The sequence below is a fragment of the Camelus dromedarius genome, chromosome 11 (genome assembly GCF_036321535.1).
Source record: "Camelus dromedarius isolate mCamDro1 chromosome 11, mCamDro1.pat, whole genome shotgun sequence".
In the NCBI taxonomy this organism is placed as follows: domain Eukaryota; kingdom Metazoa; phylum Chordata; class Mammalia; order Artiodactyla; family Camelidae; genus Camelus; species Camelus dromedarius.
Window position 1 is genome coordinate 53,549,898 of NC_087446.1, and position 23,947 is coordinate 53,573,844.

Sequence of the window (23,947 nt, forward strand, 5' to 3'; positions counted from 1 at the left end):
AGAGTGGGTGTCAGTGGGACCAGCAACCCCAGGTGGCCACCCTCTGGAGGGGCACTTCCTGCCCCAAACAATGACAGGAAGGGCCTGGGCCCCCACCCTGCCCACCAGTTCACAGCTAAGAGGCCTGTGGCCAGCTTCCATAGCTCCCTCCCAGGACTCAGAGGAGGAGACGGAAAAGGCCCAGACTTGAAGCCCAGCCCTCTCTCCCCCTACCAGTTTTCTCTCAGCCAGACTCCTCTTTAAAAGCCCCTCTTGTGCTCACCTTGTAAGAACGGATGAATCGGACAAATACTGGGAAGAATACAGAAGGAGGTGTGGTCTTGGGACTCTCACCAAAGTAGCGCACAACTGCATTGTAGGCCTCCTGGGGAAGGGATGGGCAGAAGGGGTCAAGCCCGGCAAGGAAGGAGAAGCCCAGCTCCCGCCAGGACAGGAGGCCCACAGAAAGCAGGCCAAGGCCAAAGGAGGAGCCCCTGTGGGAGGGAAGAGAATCTGGGGCTCCCAAAGCCTCTGGAATGCGCATCTCCAGAGGCAGATGCCTGCCCCCTCCAATACCCCCTCTCCCCCACAATCAGCCAGCCAGCCACCTGAAGAAAGTTCTTTGAATCCGAGAGCCAGAACGGAGCCCACCTAGAGAGGCACGGTGCCTTACCCCTGGCTGCTCACACCCACCTCCACCCTGTGCTCACCTCAGCCGTCTTGGCGTCACGCTGGAGCTTGTCCAGTTTGCCTTCGTTGGTGCTAAGGAAGTTCCGCAGGACGCTGTTGTCATGTATGCTGCACTCCCGCCGAATCAGCTCCATGCCCCGGCCCAGCTCCTTCACGTCCAGCAGCACGTTCTCCAGGGACACTGTTGTCACCGGAGCGTAGGCTGAGGCCCGCCCAGCCCGACATGCCCACCTCCCAGCCCAGGGCTACAGCGAGCTCCAGCCCTCCCCCTTGGCCTGGGCTCACTCAGTTTCTCACGCCCTGCTTCCAGAGCCACCCACCTGGACAGAGAGAGGGGGCACCAAGCTAGCCAGGCTCTCACCGGGGCCAGGAAAAGGAATGGAGGCTGTAAGCTCATGACCCACAAGGCAGCAAAGGCAGGCAAGCCAGAGAGAATGCTGGTCTCCAAAAGAGAGCTGCCTTGGGCCTGCCCCCGTTTTCATGAGTCGGGCAAAAGTAACAGGTACCTTATGTCTGTGCAGGGCTTTATGGGTTTTCTAAGCACACCACATACATCACAGAGACATGCAGGCTCTGGGGCCAGCCTAGGGGAGTTGGGAGTGAAGAGCCTTTCTCTGCCAGCAAGCACAGCACCCAAATGGGAAGGACCGGGCAGGGCCTGCTGCCTGGAGGAAAGCTCCCTCTGCGGCGGCCCTTGCCCATGGCCCCAGCAGAAAGCTTTGAAGTGGTCAGGGAAAAAAAACAAAACAAAAGAAACAGCCAGAAACAAAGGCACCCAAGTGTTCTCTCTCCTCGTAGCTTCCTGGGATTGTCCCAGGCTGGACATAAGGGTGGGCTCACTGGGCCAGGCTCCCCTTACCTGCCGCAGCTTTTTCCACAAAGTGCAGCTCATGCCAGAAGTTAGCCAGGTCTGGGTATTTCTCCTTTACCGTCAAGGCGATGAAATGCAGTAATGTCATCTTTCTGTCGGTGGACTTGGTGTCCAGCAGCTGGGAGGAGGGGACGGTGGGCAATGAAAGGGCTGAACACTCTGGCTCCATGGCCACCGCCCTCCAGGCTTCCTTGGCCCCTCGTTGCCCCCACATCTTACCAGATCCAGGCTCTGGAGCTTGAAGCCATACACAGCTCCCCGCTTGCTGCTGTTCATGTAGTTCCCCAGTGCAAGTATGATCTGTCCAAAGATGCACGGGAGGAACTTAGGCCAAGCCGAGGGCTCCTTCCTCCTCTCTATAGCCCCAGACCCCCCCGCCCAAGACCTAGGAACCACCTGCAATCCCATCCACAACCTTGCCCCACCTCCAACATCTGCTTCAGCTTCTGGGAGGACTTGACAGAGGCAGAGGCCGCAATGATGGCATTGAGTTGCTGGAAGGCAAGATGAAGAGCTGAGTAACCCCAGGCTGGGGTGGGGCACAGTCAGCAAGGGGCTGGCAGGCAGGGGACCAGCAGGTAGGGGTGGAGGGGTGGCTGCAGATGACCACAGTAGGGGTGGGGGTTGTACCGGCGTGAGCATCTGTAGGTTGTCCTGGAAGTTGCCCAGGAAGGCCATGCCAGCCATTCGCTGGGTCAGCCGCTCCACCTTGCTGAAGAGCAGCATGAAGCGGTCCTCGGCCGCCAGCTCCTCCAGGGGCTGCCGCTCCCGCTCGTACTGCCGCAGCAGCTTCACCTCAGCCTCTGTGGGCAGGAAGCGCATCAGGCACTCCACGAAGTCCACTGGTAGTGTCTGGAGGTCAAACCTGTGTAGGAGGGAGGAACCACCTCAGGGCTCACCTTTGCCCACATTACCTGTCATCCCTTCATTCTCCAGCTCCTACGGAGACAGGGTGGGGTCTGTGAGCAGGACACAGCCAGAGGGAGAGGACCCATTGCCTCACCTCCAGTGACTTACTGGAGTTACTCTGCACCAGTAACAATCCTAGAGGCACATTCCATGCCCCGTTTAAGAACCCTTCAGTGTCTTTCCTCTGCACCTAGGGAGAAGTCCTAACATCTGAGCATGGCTTAGGAAGCCCAGCCGGAAAGACTTCTGCTCACCTCTCTCTCTGTCTTACACTAAAGCCAGAGTTGATTTTCAGCCCCCAGGGCACCATGCCTCTTCCTCCAGGCCCTGATCTGGACTTTATATACATTCTTCAGGTTGCAGATGAGAGATCACCTCCTCTGGGAACCTTCCCAGATCACCAAGTTGGCCCTTCCTGTTTTCCCAAAGCTGCCTGTACCTCTACCATCTTGGTGGTTATCACCCAATGATACTGGACTGCTCCCCCTAGACTGTAAGTTCCTCGAATAAAGGTCTGGGCTGAATCCCCAGCACCTCACACAGTGCCTGGCACACAGCACACATGCAGTAAGTTCTGGCCTAGCCATTGGATGACTGAGGTGTGTGAGGAGTTCTGTTGATGCCCTGGAATCCAGGGAAGGCCAGGATCCTAGGTAGGTTATCAACTGGGGTCCAGGGCGAGGTCAGTGGGAGCCTCACGTGTGGATGGCCCTGCAGATCTCCTCAGCTGAGCGGCCAGCTTTGCGAAGGGTGATGGCCAGGTTCTTGGCACGATTGGCTTCCAACAGGGTCACCTTGCTGGCCGCCTTTTGTGCTGTCTTGTTCTTGGAGCAGATGAGGTCAAGGGCAGGGCCCTGGGCTTTCGTCTTGAACAGTTCTTCAAACTTGTCCAGGTCCAGGTCCTGGTAGGGGTTGATGAGAAGGGAAAATGCTATGGCCTTATTCTGTAAGAGGACCCCCTGGCAGCACACCCAGCATTAGCTCAGCTCTAGTTCACAAAGAGCTGAGTCTGAGGACTTTTCCAAGGCCAAGAGATCTGGCTAAAAGGGCAACCTGGTCCCCAGCCCCCAGCTCCACCCCTCGGGGCCCCAGGCCCTGCTACCTCCAAAATCTTCTCATCATCAAGTTCACTGAAGACAGTGCCACTGATCTGGTTGGGTTTCAGTGCTGTCCAGTTGAAGACAGGCAGCCGGAATTTGGTCTTGATAGGTTTCTTGATACGAATGGCTAATTTGAAAGGAGGATCAGTGAGGCAGGAGCCAAGGAGACTCTGTCCCACCAGCCCTGCCCAGAGCCCTGAGGACACTCACCTGACAGGCCTACTGTCAACACCACAGAGGGAGCAGCTCCGGGGAGTGGTGGGGCTGGCGGACACTTGTCTGGGGGAAGAAGAAATGGCACAGTAACCCAGTGGCCTAGAGGCTCCTCCCCTCTGCCTACCCTACCTGTCCTTAAAGATTCTCAGGGAAGGAGGCTACATGAACTCCCTGCCCCAGTGGCTCCCAGGGGTCTTAACCCTGACAGTTAGGGGCAGGTCATGCTGGTCTCTGACCCACTATTTCCCGCTTTGGCCTAAGCCCTCTTCTTGGCTGTCTTCAGAGGAATCAGGAGCAGCATCTTCGTGACCCGTTAAACAGATCCACACCTGCTCTCAGACAACCCTTGCCTAGTAACCTGAGCCTTCCTCAGATTCTAACCCTCCCTTAACCCTCTCCCACCTGACTTCCCATCCTTCGAGCCACATCCCCAGCTTCTCCCTGTGGAAGCCGCTGCTGAGGTCTGGCCACACAATAAGGCTGCCCCTTTTACCTCTTACCAGGTAAGGGTCCTGCTTACCTGGTAATGGGGGAGGTGGAGGGGGTAAGGGAGGAGCTGGCGGTGGAGGCAGAGGTAGGGCCTCCTCGGGGGGCGGGGCTGGAGCCAGGAGGTCCAGGTCAGAAGAGGGCATGCCCTCATTCAGCTCCACAGGGCCTACCCGGGCCAGGGCCTCACTGCCCACTGACTCCAGGCCCCGGACACTGGGATCCAAGTGGCATCGGCGCTGGAAGGCCTCCTCCTTCTCTTTAATGAGCCGCCGCAGGGTGTGTACCTGGTGGCTCGTGTTCTCATAAGTCTCCTGTTGGGCAGACAGCACCATTAAGAAAAGAACAGCTGAAGGCACAGCAGGCGCTGCCCCTGGGAGTGAGACTTCCTACCCAAGGGTCTCCCAGCTGGGGTCTCTGGGAGGGTGCTCCGAGGCAGAGTGGCAGAAACACAGGTGGGGACCTGGGGAAGCTGGAATGCAGTAGAACAAAAGAGGCAAGAGGAAGAGCTGGCCTGCCTGGCTCACACACTGAAGTGTCCTTCCTCTCAACTCCAGCCTAATCTCGCTGGCCCCTCAAGGCCCAGGCAGAAGGCTGCCCTTGTGAAACTCTCCTTGACCCGCCAGCAGCCTGCTATGGCTGCTCTCAGACCTCTGTGCCTCAGTCCTGCTCTCATTTCATTTGGTTTGTACAGTCGCTCAACTGGAAGCCCCCTCAGGATAAGACCCTGCCTAACCCACCTCTGAATCCTCCATACTTCCCATACAGCACTTTAGACTCTTAGTCGGGGCTCGGCAGATATAAACTGAGCTCAACAGAGGCAGCATAACTGTACTCCTGCGGAAGAAGAGGTAGGTTGGGGCATGATTTTATAACTGACAAACAGTTAAGTGAAGGACAGAGAAGACACTGAAATATGAGGAGCCGCTGCTCTCTGATTTAGGATACCTGGTGGACATCCTAATAAATAGTCCCAAGTGCCTGGGCCACTCTGAGCCTGCCCAGTGCCCTGGGCTGGGGAAGCACAGGGTGGTGCAGGTGAGGGAGAGGCAACGGGATGGGCTGGCAGGCGGGGGCGTGGACTCCAAATGTGCCCCATCTGCTCCCACCCTTCTCTCTGTGTCTGGCCCACTCTGGTTCCAGTTTCTCTCTCAAACTAAACCATGGGGTAAAATCATCAGCCCACCCTCATCTGAGTGCCTCATGGGTGTATCAAGACCCTGGATTCTCAAGGACTTGACATGTCTCAGGATGCCAGATCCCCGGGCCCCAGCACCCAGCATCAGTCAGGGATGCCCTTCCTCAGGTGACTTGGTACCTTGATGCTCTCTAGTTCCTTCTCCCGCTGCAGCAGCTGCTTCTCCAGCTCTGCCACACGCATCATGTTCTCATTCTCTAGGTCCAGAAGTTTCTCTGTGAGCTGCAGGATGGGAAGGGTAGGTTTGGAGCTGGCCCTAAAGCCTGGGGACTCGGCATAGCCTTAACCCCGGTCAGGACCTGGGGCCGACCCCTCCAGTGCCCCAAAGGCAGCTTGGCCTGGTAGCTTCGCTGTGTCACTCCTGTGGGCCCACGGTCTTAGACCATATGAAATAGTACAAGGCAAGTGGCCACATCTGACTCCCAGAGCCTGAGGCCACCTCACACTCAGCCCTGAGGTCAGTGTGTTCCACTGTGGATGAGCCAGTGCCTCAGCCAGAGCATGCTCTAGAGAGCCCCAGTGGGTTCTGAGGCTTCCTGGGGCTTAGTCAGGAGGTAAGTGGGTCAGCTCAGGGTTCCTGGGACTCAGATGTCCCCATCCTCTCCCCACCCTCAACAGTGGTTCTGGCAGCAAAGGAGGACCACCTACATGGGACACATGCTCCTCCAGCTCCTCCACCTTCTCCAGGGCCACATTCTTGGTCTCGGCATCCTCCAACAAGCCTCCCACATCAAACACGTTGTCCAGGTATGCCTGGATCTGCACCTGCAGCTTCTCGCTCTCCGTGTGCCTTGACTTCTGGGGAAAAGCAGAGACAGTAGTAGTTGGGGGAGCCTCCTCCTCGCCCTCCATGATGCCTTCCTGGAACCTAAGACCCAGGAGTTCCTACCTCGGCCATGTCAGAGTCTCACCCCATGGAGCTGACTGACTGAGGAGTCCTCTGCGGAAGGACCTGGGTCCCAGGCTCCAAGCATCTATGACTAAGCCCGTGTGTACAAGAAAAACCCTTTGTGGGGGGAGGGTGTAGCTCAGTGGTAGAGCGTGTGCTTAGCATGCACGAGGTTCTGGGTTCAATCCCCAGCACCTCCATTAAAATAAATAAATAAATAAACCTAATTACCTCCCCCCACAAATAAAAACAATTAAAGAAAAAAAAACAACCCTTTGTGATACAGCTAAGCTGTTCCTCTGCCCCAAAGCACCCCACCTTTTGAGGACTGCAGCCCAGCTCACCTGAAGGAACTCCTCCAGCCCCAGCTTTGTAAACTCATACTGCAAGTGGACCCGGAAGTTCATATCCTCCACCGAGTGCACCACGATGTTGATAAACTGCATGCAGGCCACCTGGGGAAGGAGCAGCCCAGAGGGGCAGAGAGAGCCAAGACAGGTAGGGTAGGTGGCTGTTAGAACCAGCATCACCAGATGGATAATCAAAAGGAGTGAGTAAAAAAGGCAAGTCTTTCTGGGAGCAATGAGTATTTTAACTCAAAAAAGGTCAAACTTACTATTCAGTGTATGGGGACAAGTAAATTATACAAGAAATAGGTGTAAATGAAGATACAGCTCTCTGATTTCCTTTGCACATCAGAGACATTTCTTGAGGCAACCCTACTTAGCTGAAGACCCTAAACTGAGAAGCTAGACAAAAAGCAGGGGGAAAAGGAAAGCGGCTGGGAAAGGATCCAATCAGGGACAGTAAGGCCACAAAAAGGGGGAAAGGAAGTAGACCCAAGACAGAAAAATGACATTGTCCTGGAGTTTCTATAAGTGCCCTGGGGTGAGCGAGTGGACAAGGAGCATTTACTGAGTAGAGAATTGCTCCAGGTCCTACACAGAATATCAGAGTCAGCTGTGGGCCCGGCCCCTGTTCTCAAGGAGCAGGCAGCCCTGCTGGGCGTGCGCCTGACCCAGGCCCAGCTCCTCACCATGAAGTCGATGTTGCTGTCCTCGTTCCGGAAATATTCCATCAGCTTCTCAAAGCGGTGCAGCTCCTTGCACACCTGAACAAGCAAACTTTCTCAGTGATAGGATCTGTCCTATGTAGAACCCAAGCCCCTGAGCCCTGGTTCTCAGGAACATTTGGCAAAGGGACTGGTTTAGACCAACTGTAACCACAACTCTTTCTGTGTAAGGGAACACTTGGTACATGATAGAAGAAAGCCTGGGACCTGGTATTTGCTCTGGTATGAGCTCAGTAAAGCATGTGCCCTTAGTCTGGTCTCTGGGTGCCTCTTGGGGGGCCAAGAAGAAACACAGGGGTCTGGTGTTGCTGAGTTATTGAAGGAAGGGGGGAGGGAGGAGGAAGGCTGTGGGCCATGGCTGAGACAGGAGGTTGAAGTCCTATTGGGGACACAGGGGAGAGGCCAGGGTGCAGGAAAGCCCCTGTGCTGAGAGGGGTTCAGAGACTCCTCCGAGCCTCTGGCTTCAAGGAGGAAGAGCCATTTCCTGGCTTGAACAATGGATGCTAGGGAAGAGGTCCAAAGAGGAGGAAGGGGTGGTACCAGCAGCTGCGGCTGGATGTCGAGGAATCCTATGTTCAAGCAGATGGAGGTTTTAGAGCCAGGCCCAGAGGCTGGGGAAATTCCAAGTAGGAGCTCCCTCTTCCCTCACCAGTAACAGCTGACAACCCAGGAGGATCCTTGCTTGCCTTCTCCTCCCGCTACAAATACGATTGCCTCAGGTTCTACCAGTGGTTTCACGGCCTCAGAACCACCTGGGCAGCCTGTTAAAGCACAGTTAGGCAGGCCTGCCAGGGGGTCTGTCCATGTAACCGGCTCTTCAGGTATTCTGCTGCCTGGCAGGATGGGACTGCTGAACAATAGCCCTCAAGAGAGGGCATACTTTGCTGGCCAATCAGGAGCTTTCCTGAGATGAGATCCAGTAAGACTGATGTTCTGGTTTTGGTTTAAAAAAGCAGTGGGTGGACAACCTAACTAACTACTGGGCTGTTGAAATCCCTGGGATATGTGAGATCACAGGAAAGGGTGCTTACCTATCTGGCTCCCACCTCCTCCCTGCCAAACACACACACACACACACACACACACACACACACACACCCAAATATAGGAGACTGACCTCTTTGAAATTGTCAAAGGCAGCAAGAATGATTTCGTGTCCTCCCCGCACCAAACACACGGCTGCTAGGAGCTCTAAGACAAGGGCTTTGGTCCTAAAGGGTGGAGAATGAAGATTAACACCTTAGCCCCTGACCCTAGCCACCACACATCTCACTTCCACAAGTGGGTGAGTCCTTTTAGAGAAGAGAGACAGCCTCAGTGGTGAGGGGAGAAGGTGGGTTTGGGGAAGAAGGCAGGGGAAGGCAGGCTTGCTCCCTCACTAAGCCGTGTAGACCAGTGGGACGCAGGACACGCCTTCTTCAGCAGAGGTGAGGGGGCCACACCAAGGCGCTGACCTAGGCCTCAGGACCGGGGTCAGGCAGGACTCCTTGACAGGGACAAGTGGAGCCCAGATCTCCAGAGCCCAGGGCAGAGCAGGGAGGAAAGGGAGGGAAGGAACTCACCTTGGATTCTTGTTGTTGAGACTGAGCGCAATCTCATTGACAGCATGGGGGTGGGACATGACCAGGTTGAATCCATACTGTAGCAAAGGGAAAGGACAGAGGAGGGGAGACTGTGATGGTGGGGAAGGCAGGTCCCAGCCACAGCACCTTGACCCACCAGCAAACTTGTCTTTCACAAGCTGGTGCCTTCCGAGCTCTCCTGGCTGGGGAGATGCAGCAGAAGAGGCAGAGCACCTGTGACTAGTGCTGTCACCTTACCTGATAGTTCATGATGGCTCGGAGACAAAGGATACAGACATGGACGTCATCCTTCTGGCTCACCAAGCGGGAGTTCTTCAGGGCTCTGCGCCCGGGGAGAGTGCTATACCTGGAGGAGAGGGGGCTTCTGGTGAAGGGTCTAGGAGTGCTCACTGTCACCCAGACAACAGGCTGCCCCTCAGAAGCAGAAGAAAAGGGGGACAGAGGACCTTGCACCAATGGCCCAGAGAGGGAGAGGGCAGGGGCAGGGCACTCCACTGTTTTCGCCTCCCTGGAACAGGTCTTCCAGCATTATAATCAGTGCCCAAACCATCCTAATCCCAGAGATCCTCCAAAATACAACAGTAAATGTGCAGGCCTTCCTAGACCTCAAGATGGGTCCAGGGAAACATTCACTTGAGCCTCTCCTCCTCCTCCTTCCAGTCAGTGCATCTTCCCACAATACCTGGGGCAGGGGCATCTTGGCTCCCATCCCACTTCTATGTCCTAGGAAAGACAGAGCAGACCCCAAAGGCTATAGGAGGGCCAGGGGCTACATCTGGTTTTGCCTCCAATGATGTTTCATGGAAGAAAAAGGAAGCACAAATGGTATCTGCTGGTGCATGACTAGAATGATGAGCAGTGTCAGGGGGGCAAAACCTAAAGGAGACTAGGTGAAAAGCGTGGCTGAGAGACAGAGACCATGGAAAGGGCCACAGGACCCAAAGGAAAGCCTCCCTCTATGGGAGAGGCTCTAAGAAGTCATCCAGTCCATCCACCTGCCTCCGGGCAGGACGGCTCTTCAGATACTGCAATGAATGAACACGTTTCAGCCTTGGAGAAAAAAGGCCTAAAGGAAGAAGGGAAGGGAAGGTGAGCATCAGGCTGGGTGGGAGCTGGTCTCCGGGCAGCTGATGGGTCAGAGCGCAGAGCAGAGGGAAGCAGATGTGAGGGCAGGCACTGGACCAGCCAGCAAAGACCAGGGAGCCAGGTGAGGACAAGGCCTGTGCAGAGGCAGGAAGGAATGGCAGAGCGAGAGTGAGGAATGGAGGGGCCCCCAGAGAGGGGGAGAGGGGAGGGGAGGGCTGGAACCCCAGAAGGGATGGGCACAGCCGAGGGTGATGTACTTACCCAGGACAGATCGCTGGGCAGAGTCAGGGAGACAGAGAGGACAGACCAGAGACAGACTGGCAGGCAGAGGGCAAGAGAGCTGAGCCTGGAAGCAAGAGTGGAGGGAGAGCATGAGCACTCACCGCTATACCCAAACCTGGACAGGGGCTGGGGTGGGAGGCAGGCGGGCAGAGCGAGAGCACACATACCGGAGCACAGACTGGCGCGCAGAGCGAGCGAGGCTGTTGGTGAAGGGGGCTGACAGGGCGCTGGGTGGCTGCAGGTCCTCAATGGACCTGCTCCAGGACCGGAGCTTGTCAAATGCACCATCGTCACCACTCTCCAGACCCTCAAAGTCAAACCTGGAGCAGGAAAGGACACAGCGCACACACAGGAGAAATTCAGTGCCAAGCCCCAGGCGAGTCCACCCCTGCCCTTTAGACCTCTAGGGCAACAAGAAGCAAGGGCAGCAAGAAGAGAAAGCAGAATTGGGCAACAGAGATCCAACCCTGGTCAGAGGAGCCACCAGCACAGGAGGGCTGAGCAGGGCAGGGTAGGCACAGGCAGCAACGTGGAGGGGCCCCTCAGGAAACAGGGTTTCTGACAGAGGCAGCCGCTGCTCCCCACTTGCCAGGTGACTCCAGGAGTGACCTCCCCCTGGGCCCGAGGGGACACAGGGGGCTGGGAGTCTTTCTGCACTCTCAGCCATCGATGGGACATCTCAGAGAAGCTGTGGCTCCCCTTGGAGAATCTGCTCGGTGGAGCAGTGGTGGGGAACAGGCCAACTGCTGGTTTTGCTTGGTGGCAAATGGCAGCAGCCAAAGAGGCCTCCCTAAGGGGGCCTGGTTGGTTCTGGATCGGGCTCATGAGGGGCCAGTCTGAGTGGAAGGGAATGGAGGTCCTGGCAAACCCAGAGTGGAAATGCCTCTATGTTTAGGAAAAGCACCACGGTCTCATCCTAGCACTGGGTTTTAATGACCAGGTTTTCTACGGTTCTACTTAAGGCTTCTAGGTTTTTCTGGTTTAGAGGCTCCTTGGGGCTTTAGCATCCCTGGGGGAAGAAATAACAGGTCAAGTGTGTGAACTGGGGTCCTTAGTCCCTACAGGAGTTGGAATGGTTTCTGCTTGTCCCTTTGTGTTGCTGGGACCAGATATCTCCCACCATCAGCAGTTCGGGAGCGTGGCCAGGGCAAGGAGGGCAGCTCAAGATCACAAACCCACAGGGCCTTCTCCCTTACATATCCCCGCCTCGGGATCTACCCTCGCTGAGAAACAAGCCCCACTCCTCTTTCCTGTCCCCTCCCCCGACTAGGTCACCCAGGACTGAGCAAGCAGGCTGTTCCCCCAAGGAGCCTTCTGTTCAGACATGCTCAGCCCCAGGGTCAAAGGCACCAAGGATGAGGCTTCCTGAAATAGGAAGCGATATCTGCAGATGACTGAATGTTCCAAAGGAAGCAGAAGCAGGCTTCAGAATCCCGCTGATCAGATGTTTAATGGAGCTCTCGAGCAGACATCAAAGGGGTCTCCCTGAGAGGGAGACTGCTTGCCAGTGGCTTCCCTCCATTAATAATAGTATTCCCTCGGCTGGGACGTGCAGTGTACAAATAAGTGCCTTCACTCAAACTCTATTTGGCTTCACCTTTTTCCTCTCAACCCTTCCCAAGACACACAGTCTCCCTCCTCCACCCGCCTCCCACTCACCACGGCCCCAAATCGTTCTTTTAAAAATAGAGTCAAAGGTACTGCCATGGACACTACAGTGCTGAGGTTCCAGTGTATTTTGGTTTAAAGCAGCTGGAATTTGTTTGCTTTTCAAACAAGATAGGCTTATTTGGAAAAATGATCTACATCTTTTTACTATAAAAGCCCTGAATTTAAAAAAATTGTTTCAGCAAATGTTTTTCATTTCTTTCTATAAAAAGAGTGGGTTTTTTTTAAGGGATAGGAGGATCATGAGACATGACTTCTGCAGGGACGGGAATGGGGAGTGGGCCATGTTTGGTTTTAACAGGAGATGACCTGGATAAAGTGAAAGAGGCCAAACTGAGGAGAGGCGTTTAGTTCAAACCCCTAAGGAGATGAGAGTGAGTTCCTGCCGGGCAAAGGAGAATGGCCAGCGGGCAAGGACAGCAACAAGGAAAGTGAAAGTGGAGGCTGGGGTTGAGTCCCAGGACTGAGGAGTTCCCCAAAACAAGGGACTTTCATCTCTTACACTGGGGAAAGTCATGGGCAAACCGGGATGATCAGTCACTCTAGGGCTGACATAAGTCTTGAGTATAAGTCTGAATGTGTTGGTCATGCCGTGAATGATCACTAAAATCCCTCTTTCCATATATTTAGGTAATTATGGCAGGGAACACCGCCTTAAATAATAACAATTAAGTGGCTTCCACAGTATAGACTATGTTCTAAATACTACAGATGCTTCACTTGCATTATCATCTAATCCTTACAACAACCTGGAACAGGGATCCCTTCATATAAGAGGAGGCAAACTTGCCTGAGGTCACATAGATAGCAAAGGACAGAAAAGACCCACATCTGGCTTTGGGCTTCATCTTAACTCGAAAGCCCTCATTCCTTTCACTATCCCACATTGCCTTCTCCTCTGCTTTAATTCACTTCCTGCTGCCTCCAACCTGCTTGAAAAAAGCTCCTGAATGCTTCATTTTCAGTCTGCGTCAAAGGTCATGCTCACTGCTCCCAGGGTGACCTGGAGTAACCCTCTCACAACTGGAGACCCAAAGGAGCTTCTTGAAGGCTTAGCTCTCTCAAAGCAAATGAATCCCACAGGCATCTCTCTCAGAAGCCAGGGCATTTCCGTGGACTGCCCCAGCAGTCTGGATCCTCTGGGTTCAGATTCTGAGCTCTCTTTCCACATCTTTCCTCCTGCTCTCCAAAATGCACTTTCTCTCCAGCCACCTGGCATCCTTCACTGATCCCAGACAACTCCTTCGCTGCCTGTCCACTCCCACGCTGCTGCCTGGGCCCCTCCCTCCTGCCTGGGATTCCTATTCCCATCTTCACTACTGTAAGCTCACCCTTCCTCATCAAAGCAGAATGGGACCCTGTCCTTCCTCGCTGGTCCCCAACCCTAGTCCCAGGTGGTACTCACATGACAGAACATTGGGCAAATGACAGGTAATCCACCAGCACGTCCAAGCCTTTGTTCTCATCATTCAGAAACTCCCGCACCCACCTGCAGATAACAGAGACATAGTGGAGGACTCTGCTAAAATGGGTTGAGGGGGTGACAGGCAAGGTATCTCTGACACAGCACTCCCTCTTGGATCCTCTGGAACTCAGCACCAGACTGGGAGAATTCTGAAGATGAAAGCCCGTGGCAGACCCAGCCACGGTCACATCACTGGCCTGGACCTCCCCTAGGTGGGGGAGCCAGGGATGGAAAAAGATACAGGCCTTCCAACACCATGTCGGCCAACCAGCCTTCAGGAGCCCCCTCCTCAAGGGCCAGGACCCCACTCAATCATTTTCTGGGTCCCTGGTGTCTAGCACGAGGCTGGGCACACCATCCTGGCGTGACGTTCGTTGGAGGAACTGGGGGTTATCAAGAGCATTTACTGCAGCCTTTGTGCAGGGCTGTGCCTGACAGAGGCCACCAAGTCCCCAACTTGCCCGAAGTCTCAATCAGAGACAGGCAGGAAGGGTCAAAGAGAGCTCTGGAACAGAGGGATAATGGGCCAAAGTGCTCTCCACCAAGTTCAGTGGAGGTATTTGGGGAAGTAGTGAGCAAAGAGGGATATGTGCGAGTTCTGTGTTTGGTCGAGTCTGGCAGAATGGGAAAAGGATGAGGGAACAGTCAGGAACTCAAGCAACCCCAGAATGGCTCTGATCACTCAAAGACTGAACCAGGGAGGCAGGAGGGCAGACAACTAGGCACCTAAAGACAATGGACCAGGGCATTTCCAACCTTCTGCCTTCAGGCCTTTGGGGCTGAGATATCCCTGGAAAGAAAGTCAGGAACAAGTCCCAGGAGGACTGTTACAGGATAGGTTCGTTCCTGTCCTATAGACAGACAGGACCCAGAGAAACATAAAACTCTCAGGGTGAACCCTAACTCTCTTGACTGCTCTGTCCCGTCTGAGTGTCGGGGGGTCTTTCTAGGCTAGGTGTGCCAAACAGCCCTCTGGGCAGCTTCTCCTCCACAGCTGGAGCCCCAGCGCCATGTTTGATGGCCACACCCCGGGCTACAGAGAGCGGCCGGGCTGCAGCACCAGGCCCGGCTAAGATTTGGCAGCAGGCTCTGGCTGAGGCTGACTGACACCGGAGCTGCCTGAAGTTAGCTTCCTCTCTGGGGGCCGACAGGCCTCCCGTTTCCTGTCTGTCTGCTCTCCAGCTCCCCACCCCCTTCTCATTTCCTGTCTGAGTCTACACTGCTATTTTCGGGATCTTGACACTTTGAGGAGAGGTTAAAGGGCACTTAGGCAAGGCCGAGAAACCAATACAAACCAAGGAGAGGAGGAGCTGGAGAGGCTCTGGAATCCTACTCCCCAGCCCGCCCTGCTCTGCAGGCCTGGGGCTGAGCGGTATCCTCCTCTCCCCACCTTGCCCCGGGCTCCTTCTGCCCAGGAGCAGCCACATCCTCGCAGGACAGCCTGACAAACTCTTCCTGCCCAGAAATCTGGGAAGGATCCTGGCCCTCCCATATCACTCCGCCAGAGAAGCCACAGTTCAGAGGACAGGAGTTCCTAAAATGCCAGACACTAAACTGCTCCCTGGGAACCAAGGACCAGGTCCAGACTTCTAACCTGTGTGCCAACTGTCAAGAGGCCTGGGCCTGGGAATCGTGCTGCTCGGGCCCCAGCTCCCGGCCAATGCCCAGAGGGGACGGCACCAGGTAGAAGGGGCAGGCAGTGGGGACTGCCACACACTGCTCTGTGGCCCTCTCCTGAGAAGAGCAGACCCCCATCCTCACACAGCAAAACTTACTAAGAAAGACAGGAGGGCCTGAGAGAGAGGGAAGGAGCGGGGAAAAGGCCCCATGGAGGAATGCAGCGTGGCAGGTGGTGTCTGGAGCTGCCATCTGCGTCGCTGTTGCCCTCCTCACACGCGGTAGCTGATGAGGCTCTGCTGTTTTTCCTTCTGTGAGGATTCACCAAATAAAGGTGAAGGCTTAGTTACATATTTCCTAGCAAGTCAGTTCTCAGTGACTGAATCACAGATGAGGTGCAAAAGCCAACTCTGGCCACCAAGCACAGCTACTAAAGACAGGAACTGTCCCTCTTCTGTTCTCTCCTGGGCCACTTCCTCTGTGGCTGCTGGGGTGGCAGCTGGCTGCATACAGGTAGCCCTGTAAGAACCCCAGGCAGGCTCAGCCTGAGGGTGGACAAGTGGGCGGGGAAGGCAGATGATGTCATTTGGCTCGTTCTACCCTGGCTCTCAGGAAGCCCAGGACCCTGGGGCTGGCACCTGCCCAGCAACACCCTCTCTCATCCTAGGCTTGACTTCTCACTCACATAAGCTCTCAACATTCATGCCAGGCCCCTCGATCAGGACTGCAGCCCTGCCCACAGTTCTCTATCAGGAGTCCCTCAGTCCTTTGTGTATACACACACACACACACACACACACACACACACACACATACACATACCCTTCCTCTCTCTCTCACTTTCACTCTATTTACTCTGGCTGGTTACGGCTTTGTGAAACTGAGACCACTGCCGTCTTTCACTGTACTCCATGCATTACCCTCTGCCTGTTCAGCAGGTCTGGTTCCCCACTCCTCTGGAAAACAAAACTCATGCAGTTCCTAGGGGCCCGGTCAATGGGTTGGCAGTACTGGGGTTTGTGAATACAGAAGACGTTCAACTCCTAGCCCCTAGTGCCTTAGATCTTTCCTGGTGCTTCAGGAAGCTGCTGGCTGCTCATGAATTAAATTATCTTATAATCAAGCAAATAATCTTCTGGGCACCAAAGAGTCCACAAACTAGGTCTCAGCTACCCAATGCAATATGCTCCCCTCTCCCCAGCCTTCCCTGGGCCTCCCTTGGCCCAGCCCCAGGCCACAGGCAGACTCCAGTCTCAGCCGCTGTGGGAATGTCTTCCACTCAAAGCCACAGGCTGAGGACCCCAGGAGAGGCCCCTAGCTTGCCAGCAGCATCCAGTCAGCAGCTGGCAGAGCTGAGGGGGAGAAAAGCCAGAAAAGGAACAGTCTGAAGCTCTCTGGGGAACCAAGAGCCATTCAAGGGGCAACTCTGCCCCATGGCAGGGAGATTAACAGGCAAACTATCCTCAGGGGACACCAGGTCCTAAGGGGCCAGGGGAAGAGGCTCTGATGGCCAGATCTGACTCACCCAATGTGGTTGGTACGAAGTGAGATCTCCAGCTCTCTCAGCACTTTGGTTGACTCCTGCACCCTCCTCCTGAACTTCTGTAAACATGGAATTTTCTGTCACTGACGGAGGCCAACAATCCAACTTTACAATATAAGCAAAAGGGGTAGAAAAGGAAAAGGAAGGCACTCAAGAGGGCAGTTATAGTCCTTCCCTCTGCTACTAACCAGCCACTCCAGGCCCATGGCCTCAGAACACAGAAAGCCAACTCCCATTGCTCAGAAGCAGTCCCAACCCAAGTCACAGGGTTTGCCCCTGAACCCCACAGGACTATAAAGGCAGCAAGATGGGGCCTCCCTGCTTTGCACTTCACCTTCCGAGTTACGCTGGGGTCCAAGAAGCTCTGGAGTTTCTGGATGTAAGTGTGGGGAGGATTTTTCACCTGGAATCGTTCCTGTAAGGGAGACACACGTGTGTGCACAGACACCCAGGGTTCCAAGAAGAGTGTTAAGGAAGTAGAGTTCATATGAGTAGAACTCACAGTGTTTGATTTGGGGGGCCTCAGCCTCCTAAAGCTGAAACACCTGGCCCTTAACATCACTGAAACCATAAGTTCCCTTCCTTGACGTAGCCTCAGGTACTTCCCATCTGTTACCATATTCTCCTCTAATTAGTACTCCCTGAGCCTAAAATATTTTTCTATATTAAAAAACCTTTAAGAACCTGCTGCTTCCTAAGAAGATGTAGGGATTACAGAGCTGTAAACAGAAATGTTGTTCACTGCCTACCCAGCTAATGGATGGGATTTAGGAAGGCCAAGGGGAAGGGAGCTAGGCCTTGTAGAATCCAACTTTCTCAGCGCTGAACCCAGACTGGGACTGGACTGGTTTTGCAGTGTCAACACAGCTCAGGACTGAAAACACACTTTCTGCTCCTTGCCCAGGCCTCAGAGTCCAACAATCCAAGCAACCCCAAATGCTGAAGCCTGCTTTCCACAAGGTGATCCCTTGGTCCCCTTCCACACAGGGCATGGAACCATGTCCTCCCTAACCCCCTCATCCAACCCAAGAGAAAACTCAAGGAAAACTCTTAAGCATTCTGGTCTGATAAGGGCCTCCACAACTGAGTTATCTGAAAAGTTAAGGGGTGGAGGGGCTGGAAAGTGTCCAGGAGAATGTATAATGTTAGGAAATAAAATCTAAAAACAAAATAGAAGGAAAAAAAGAAAGATTTGAGAAAGAGCTGACATTATGAGACCTAGAAAAGACTGAGAGATTATCAGTTAGAGAAACTCAGTACCCAAGGGCTACTGTTCTCCAAACTCCAAGTAGGTGCTCACTGACCCCTCTGAATGCAGGACTTGAGGAAACAGGCCTTCCCTGGAGAAGAAGGGACCTGGACTAGGTTCTCTGAAGCATGAGTCTACCTTAGGTCAAGCAGCATGACTAGGGAGGCAGAGGAGCAGAACCCTTCGCACAGATGGAGGTGGCTGCCTGAGCCCCAGCTCCATCACCTACCAGTGTCAGGCAAGGCATCGAGCCTTGGGTTCTGCTTCTATAAAATGTAACAGTGCTTTCCTTAAAGGGTTTTTGTGAGGATTAAGTGAGATATTTCAGTGTATAGAAAGTGGTTGGTCCATAATAAGCACTCAATGAATGTTAGCTATTGTGATTTTGCTCAGGGCTTGAAAAGGAACACTAAATATGTTCATGACAAAGCTCCACCAGAAAGTGCTGGGTAAACAGACTGCCTACACTCTCTGCCAGGTGCTTCCACATCTCCCAAGAGGTAAGGAAGGAAAGGCCGACTCTCGCAGCTGTGCAGACAGGCCTGTCTGAGTTCAGAAGCTCATGACTTGTCATATTCAGATGTGTGCAGGGCAAAGAGCAAGGCCGCAGCTGTTAGTTCTTGATTCTGAGCTAAGCAGTAATCTCTATAATGTCTTCCAGCTCTAAACACTGTTCACGTGGGGAGAGCTTCCAATCCTCATGCTCTGACTTGGGAACAAAACACTAGGGGACCGGGGCTTCTCATTCCTAGAGGCCTGTAAATAATGGGAAAACCCCACTATTTGCCAGACTGGAGCAGAGTAAGATAAAAATGGTCCTTTGAATTCCCCAGCCAGGCACAGCCCTCACCCTGGGGAAAGGCAGAAACGGGCACTGCTGGGAAAACCACCAAACTCCTCCACAGCCGACCCTACACAAACCTCCTTCAGGCTGCTGCTCAGTGGGAAGAAATTAAAACAGCTCTTTCCGGGAGCTAGAGGGGAACCTGGCCTACCAGCCTTGTCTCTGTTAGGAGAGGGCGCTGGAGCAGGACTGATGCCAAGTCCAGGCCAGGATTCCTCGAAGGACCTCAAAGGAAATGCCTTTGGCCCTGCTGCCCTGTCCAGCCCAAGACACAACCCCTACTTCCCGCCCTGCCCCATCCCCGTACCTGGTCACAGATCAGATCCCACTTCTTCTCGTTGTCATACTGCCGCAGGAGCCGGGCCTTGTCAGGAGGCAGGTTCATGGAGCTCTGAGGAGAGAACCTGAGTCAAAAGGGCCAAAACCCCACTACTACTCAGAGGAGAGAAAGGCTCGATGAAAGGAGCCCACCTTTGCCCCAGGACCCTCAGGCTTCCCCATGACTCTCCAGGCTGGTGAGGAAGGCTCAGAGAGGCGCCAGCATCCCTCTGCTTCCCCTTCATATCTGGTTCAGTGAATGTTTTCCAAACCACAGGTCGTGGAATAGATTTCGTGAGTCGAGAGTAACTTTATTTTAAGTGAAAATGAACAGATTAAAATAGGACTGAAGATATTGGAATTCACTGTAAGTAGGAAGTACAAATAATGTTTCATGAAGCTTTTGTTTCTTTTATATTTTATGTATATACATATACACATACATGCACACATATAGATCACACTGTAAAATGTGTTTCTTAGCATGGGACAAATCAAAAAAGTTTGAAAGCCACCAGTCTAAAGCAACAACCTTCAATTCCTCTTCCACCACAGCCAGAGATGGGCGGCTGTCCTGCACCATGCAGACTCACGGGCAGATCCTGAGCCACCCACAGCCTGTGCAGATGCTACAACTCTACCCCTTCCCCTCATATCAGGATACAAGTGAATGAGAAGGACATTAGCATAAAGATAACTGCTTAAAATTTTAAGGAAATAATTTACAAAATTTCAGTACTTTAATTATTGGTATAATTATTTATGACACAGCTCCCAATTACTTAAGACACAGTAAAGTGTTTCAACCCTTTAAAGAGACACTCTAACCTGGAGTACAGGTCAGAGTAGGAGTCATTTTTATTTTGTTCATTACCATTTGTTGAATGAGTAAGTGAATAAAGGTGCTAAGTGAGTGAGTAAAAGCCCAAGACATCCATGGGCAAGCCCCACCCAGGCCAGGAGCCCTGCCTTCCCCTCCTTATTCCCTTCCAGCCAAGCTTCTCCTTTAACCAGTCCAGATGTCTATACTGCAGGTCACAGCCATCGCCTGCAAAGGCAGGTCGCTGCACCTGCCTCCCACCCCCAACTCCTGAATCAAATATCTCCTACTTGAAGCACTGCAGCTGCTTGATAACCCACATGACCTCCCACAAATCCTGCCTCTTCCCCAGGCACACCACAGGCCACCTGGAAGGCCTTCTTCTCATCTTTCTCTCCTTTACCTTCTGCTCCAAGTTCAGCTCTACTCCCAGCTAAACCAAGCATGACCATGGTTTTCCTCTGCCCACTCCTTGACATCCTCATCCCTGGGCACGTGAACTGTGTGTGTCCAGGATCCCAAGGAGTCACTCACTGCATTATTCCAGAAGCAGCAGGAGTATTCTGAGAGTGGGCCCTCCATTTTCTAAGAAACTAAAGATCCTTAAACATCAGTTATTTCTGTTACATGTATCTACTTTTTATGCATTTGTTTACACACATACCATTAAGCCAGTTGTACGCTCATCTAGTGCCTAAAGGACTGTTTCTGTTCATATGATCTCCAACCCCCACTAATGTCTAGTACTGTGACAGGCACCTAGTAGAGAGTAAGTTGATGATAAATCTATAGTTAAGATGTCCCAATTCTGAGCTCTGGGCCCAGCTCCTGGCTAGAAACAGGGTCGCTATGGCTCAAAATAGGCAGGAGGGTTGGGATCTCTGCTCAGTGTTTAGAAATGGAAGAGTTGAGGAATACAGAAGAGGGGCAGGTGAGAGAAGAAACCAAGGGGAAGAGACCACCACATCATACCTCTCCCCTTGGTTTCTGCTGCCCTGTGGACCTACCTGAACTTCTGCAGGGAAGAGGGGCTAAACCAAACCCTTGCCACTGCCAACATAGCAGGGATGGCCAGACGCGCAAATACAACTCCAGATGTTTTCTCTGGAATTACTTTGCTAAGGACCAACCTCAGCATGTCTGTGTGGATAGCAGGAAAGGAGCAGGAGGCCAAAACAGAACAGGGACCCAAAGATCAAAGATGGCCCGGAGCAAGGTCTCCCACCTAACTGGGGTCAGGCAGCTGCCAGCTGAGCCCAAGTGAGACCAGCCCTGGTTCTGGCTCTGCACACCCCTAGATGACTTCACTGTTATCTGTCTATTTCTCCCAAGTCTGTGTCACGAAGACAGAAAACAACGTCTCCCCTGAAAGAAAGTGGCCGGGGAAGGGGAGGGAGGGCCTGTTGCTACTGTGGCAGAATCACATCCCGTCTACACCAACTTCCTCCCTCAGTCAGCTGCTGTGGCCTCATACTTCCCCACCAGGTGAATTGGTGAGAAAATGTCTGGTCCCCCTGGGGCTTCAAAGACAGAGCAAAGTCATCACCTTTGGGAACCCTAGCTTGAGAGCATAGAATAGGCATCTCAGGAACCTGGCCAAACTTTAGATGCCAGAACAGAGTAACCCCAGAATATGGAAACAGGTGGCAGAAGCATGAAGCCTCTCTGACCGCAGGCCCACATCCTCCAGTCTAGGGTTTTGGGTGGCACTTTCTGGACAGCTTCTCTGCTCCTTTGAGGCAGAAGTGTGGCAATGGGGAAGGACGTGGGTGGGGGAATTCCCCCTGCCTCCAACACTTTTACAAGAAATCAATCACTGACTGCGGGGTAGGAGTGATGCGCCAAGGAGGCAGGACCAGGGCCTGGCAGGGCAGCCCTCTCCCTGCCAGACCAGGGCATCAGGAGTTCTGATAACACGTGTGAGGCTAGCAGGGTTCAATGTCCTGAGGAAGGGCAGCTTCCTGAGTTCCAGGGACAGCCAGGGAGCAAACCTGACACGGTTCCTTCCGGTCTCCGTCAGAGGTTTGTTTCCTGCAGTGGACCGCGGGCTCTCTTAAGGCAGAAGCTGGGCTGAGTTCTTGCTAACTCTTCACTGAGATTCTTGCTGAACAGAAAGGAGGCGCAGCTGTCTTGGAGCAGAGGGCACTGGATGTGGAATCAGAGAGCCCAAGATCTACTTCGGGCGCTTCAGAGTCCCTGAACCTCGTGAGCTCATCCATAAAACGGAGATAATCTCACTACTTCACAGGGTTTTATGAGGATTAAATGATAAATACTTTAGGTCTGTATGTGTCTGGAACACTGCGAGTGTTCAACACAGTTTCCTCCCCCTTCCTCCTAAAAACCCTGGGTAATGTTCTGACATCCGAGGACCTGCTCTCTTGCTCCTGGGTTGTCCTCTATCTCTGCCTCTGTCCCTCCTTCAGCACTGCTTCTCAACACTCTGAGGACAGAGGGCCCAGGTTTGATCCCTCTCAGGTTTCCTCTAAGACTAGGAGGCAATTAAATACCACCAACCTTGGGGAGGGAGGGAGAGACCCCAGGGGATGGGAGGAGAGAGGGAAGAGGAACTCAGACTGAAAGCAATCTGGGACTGATTCCTAAATCAGAGGGAACCAGCCAGAAGCCTAATAATAAAAAACCTATAACAGGAAGAAGCAGAAAGGGGTGGACCCGATGCTTCTTCGCAAGACCGCTCTGCTTTGCTGCCAGTTTGAGGCCAGGCAGCGTGCCCTGCTCAGTGGCCAACACCTTCCTGGGCTCTGTGGGAGCAATGGCCCAGGCCCTCTGGCGAGGCTTCCTGACACCCCAATGAGCCCTATCGGCCCCAGAGAAGCCGAGGAGGAGGGGGTGGCCCTGGTTGCAGAGGTTCCCTTCCCTTTCCAGCTCTGCAGGCCCAGCCAGTGAGCCACTCCTCGCTTCCTTCCCACGGCAGGGAAAGGGAAATGCCGGTGGGGTTGGAGTTTCCTCCAAAGCTGTGGGTCCTTCTCTGGGACTCACCCCTGACTCTGTCAGTCTCCTTGGGTTGGGCCTGGGGAAAACCCAACAAACAGAAATAGGAACCACCAAAAGTTCCCAACTGTTTCTGTTGGTCCCAGTGAATCATGATAAATCTTAGGAACAGAGATAAAAACGGCCTAGCCCCTCTGAGAGACAGGGAGAGAGATGTCTGAAACTTTCCTGCAAAGGGGATTCAGAAGGCTTTAGGGAAGGCAGGCAGGGGTTGTTTATTTTGAGCAAACACAGATTGTGAGTTGGTGGTTTTCTCAATGTTTTCCCTTTCAAGAACCACCTCTCACCAAGCCCCGATGGTTGGCCACTTCTCCCCAGTGTGGTAGAGGGGTGGGGAGCCCTGGGAAGCTGAGTCTAGAACTTCCCCAGAGATGAAATGGGGCACTGTCCTGGGCACCCCATGTGCCCCTGGTCACAGCAAGTCCTCTCAGGCGTCCATAGATCAGCCCGCTGTACAGACAGGCGGAGGTGGACTGTGGTGGGGAGGTACAAGGTTTGGGAGTCCGGAGGACTGCTGGAGGAGGAGCTGGGGCACTGCCTTCCTGCCAGGACCCCCCTCCCCCAAACCAACATCTCTTCCCTCAAGCCAATGGCGAAGCAGGCAACACCGGGCACAAAGGCCCATGCCCAGCCGCCAAAAGGACAATGTGAGGAGTGGCCCAGTCCACCCTCCACGTGTCTCTACTGGTGGGCAGGAGGCACAGCTGTGGCCAGCTGGGCACTGCTCCCAAAGAGCAAAAGCCCAAGGAGGTGGGAGGTACCAGCTCCTGCTGCCTCGGCCCCCTTGGCGGCCGCAGCCAGCCCTGCCAGCCCTGCCGCAGTAGCAGCTCCCAGACAATGAGAGTTATTTTCAGCCAGCGCTTTAACACAAGCCAGCTGGCCAGTGTGCAGGGCGGGAGTCCTCCTCCACCCAGCCCGCCCAGACGGCCAGCCCAGCCTGTTCCTTACGCTGCTGCTGCCCCTGCGTCACTGTTTGTTTATCTCGTCGTTTCAGCACAGCTCCTCCTAACTCCCCACCAAAAGTACAATCCCAGCAAGAGGAAACCAAAA

The 23,947-nt window shown here is 53.8% G+C and overlaps 1 protein-coding gene across 5 annotated transcripts in view; it reads right to left on the reverse strand.

Moving 5' to 3' along the window:
• FMNL3 (formin like 3) overlaps positions 1 to 23,947 on the reverse strand; it is a 51,701-nt gene that overhangs the window by 2,440 nt on the left and 25,314 nt on the right. For 2 of the 5 annotated variants that reach the window (XM_010989711.3, XM_010989710.3), the window contains exons 2-23: positions 19,055 to 19,138; positions 16,989 to 17,069; positions 16,637 to 16,713; positions 13,435 to 13,518; positions 10,529 to 10,681; positions 9,231 to 9,339; positions 8,973 to 9,049; positions 8,528 to 8,621; positions 7,375 to 7,449; positions 6,683 to 6,793; positions 6,098 to 6,247; positions 5,570 to 5,671; positions 4,286 to 4,565; positions 3,760 to 3,828; positions 3,552 to 3,676; positions 3,149 to 3,351; positions 2,171 to 2,405; positions 1,966 to 2,034; positions 1,760 to 1,840; positions 1,529 to 1,658; positions 690 to 850; positions 263 to 364 (exon numbers count right to left, since the gene is read on the reverse strand). In XM_010989711.3, the coding sequence (XP_010988013.1) occupies positions 263 to 364; positions 690 to 850; positions 1,529 to 1,658; positions 1,760 to 1,840; positions 1,966 to 2,034; positions 2,171 to 2,405; positions 3,149 to 3,351; positions 3,552 to 3,676; positions 3,760 to 3,828; positions 4,286 to 4,565; positions 5,570 to 5,671; positions 6,098 to 6,247; positions 6,683 to 6,793; positions 7,375 to 7,449; positions 8,528 to 8,621; positions 8,973 to 9,049; positions 9,231 to 9,339; positions 10,529 to 10,681; positions 13,435 to 13,518; positions 16,637 to 16,713; positions 16,989 to 17,069; positions 19,055 to 19,138 (2,652 nt within the window). The remainder of the gene's footprint in view (positions 1 to 262; positions 365 to 689; positions 851 to 1,528; positions 1,659 to 1,759; positions 1,841 to 1,965; positions 2,035 to 2,170; positions 2,406 to 3,148; positions 3,352 to 3,551; positions 3,677 to 3,759; positions 3,829 to 4,285; positions 4,566 to 5,569; positions 5,672 to 6,097; positions 6,248 to 6,682; positions 6,794 to 7,374; positions 7,450 to 8,527; positions 8,622 to 8,972; positions 9,050 to 9,230; positions 9,340 to 10,528; positions 10,682 to 13,434; positions 13,519 to 16,636; positions 16,714 to 16,988; positions 17,070 to 19,054; positions 19,139 to 23,947) is intronic. The other 3 variants (XM_010989713.3, XM_010989712.3, XM_031462610.2) reach the window with 2 other exon arrangements.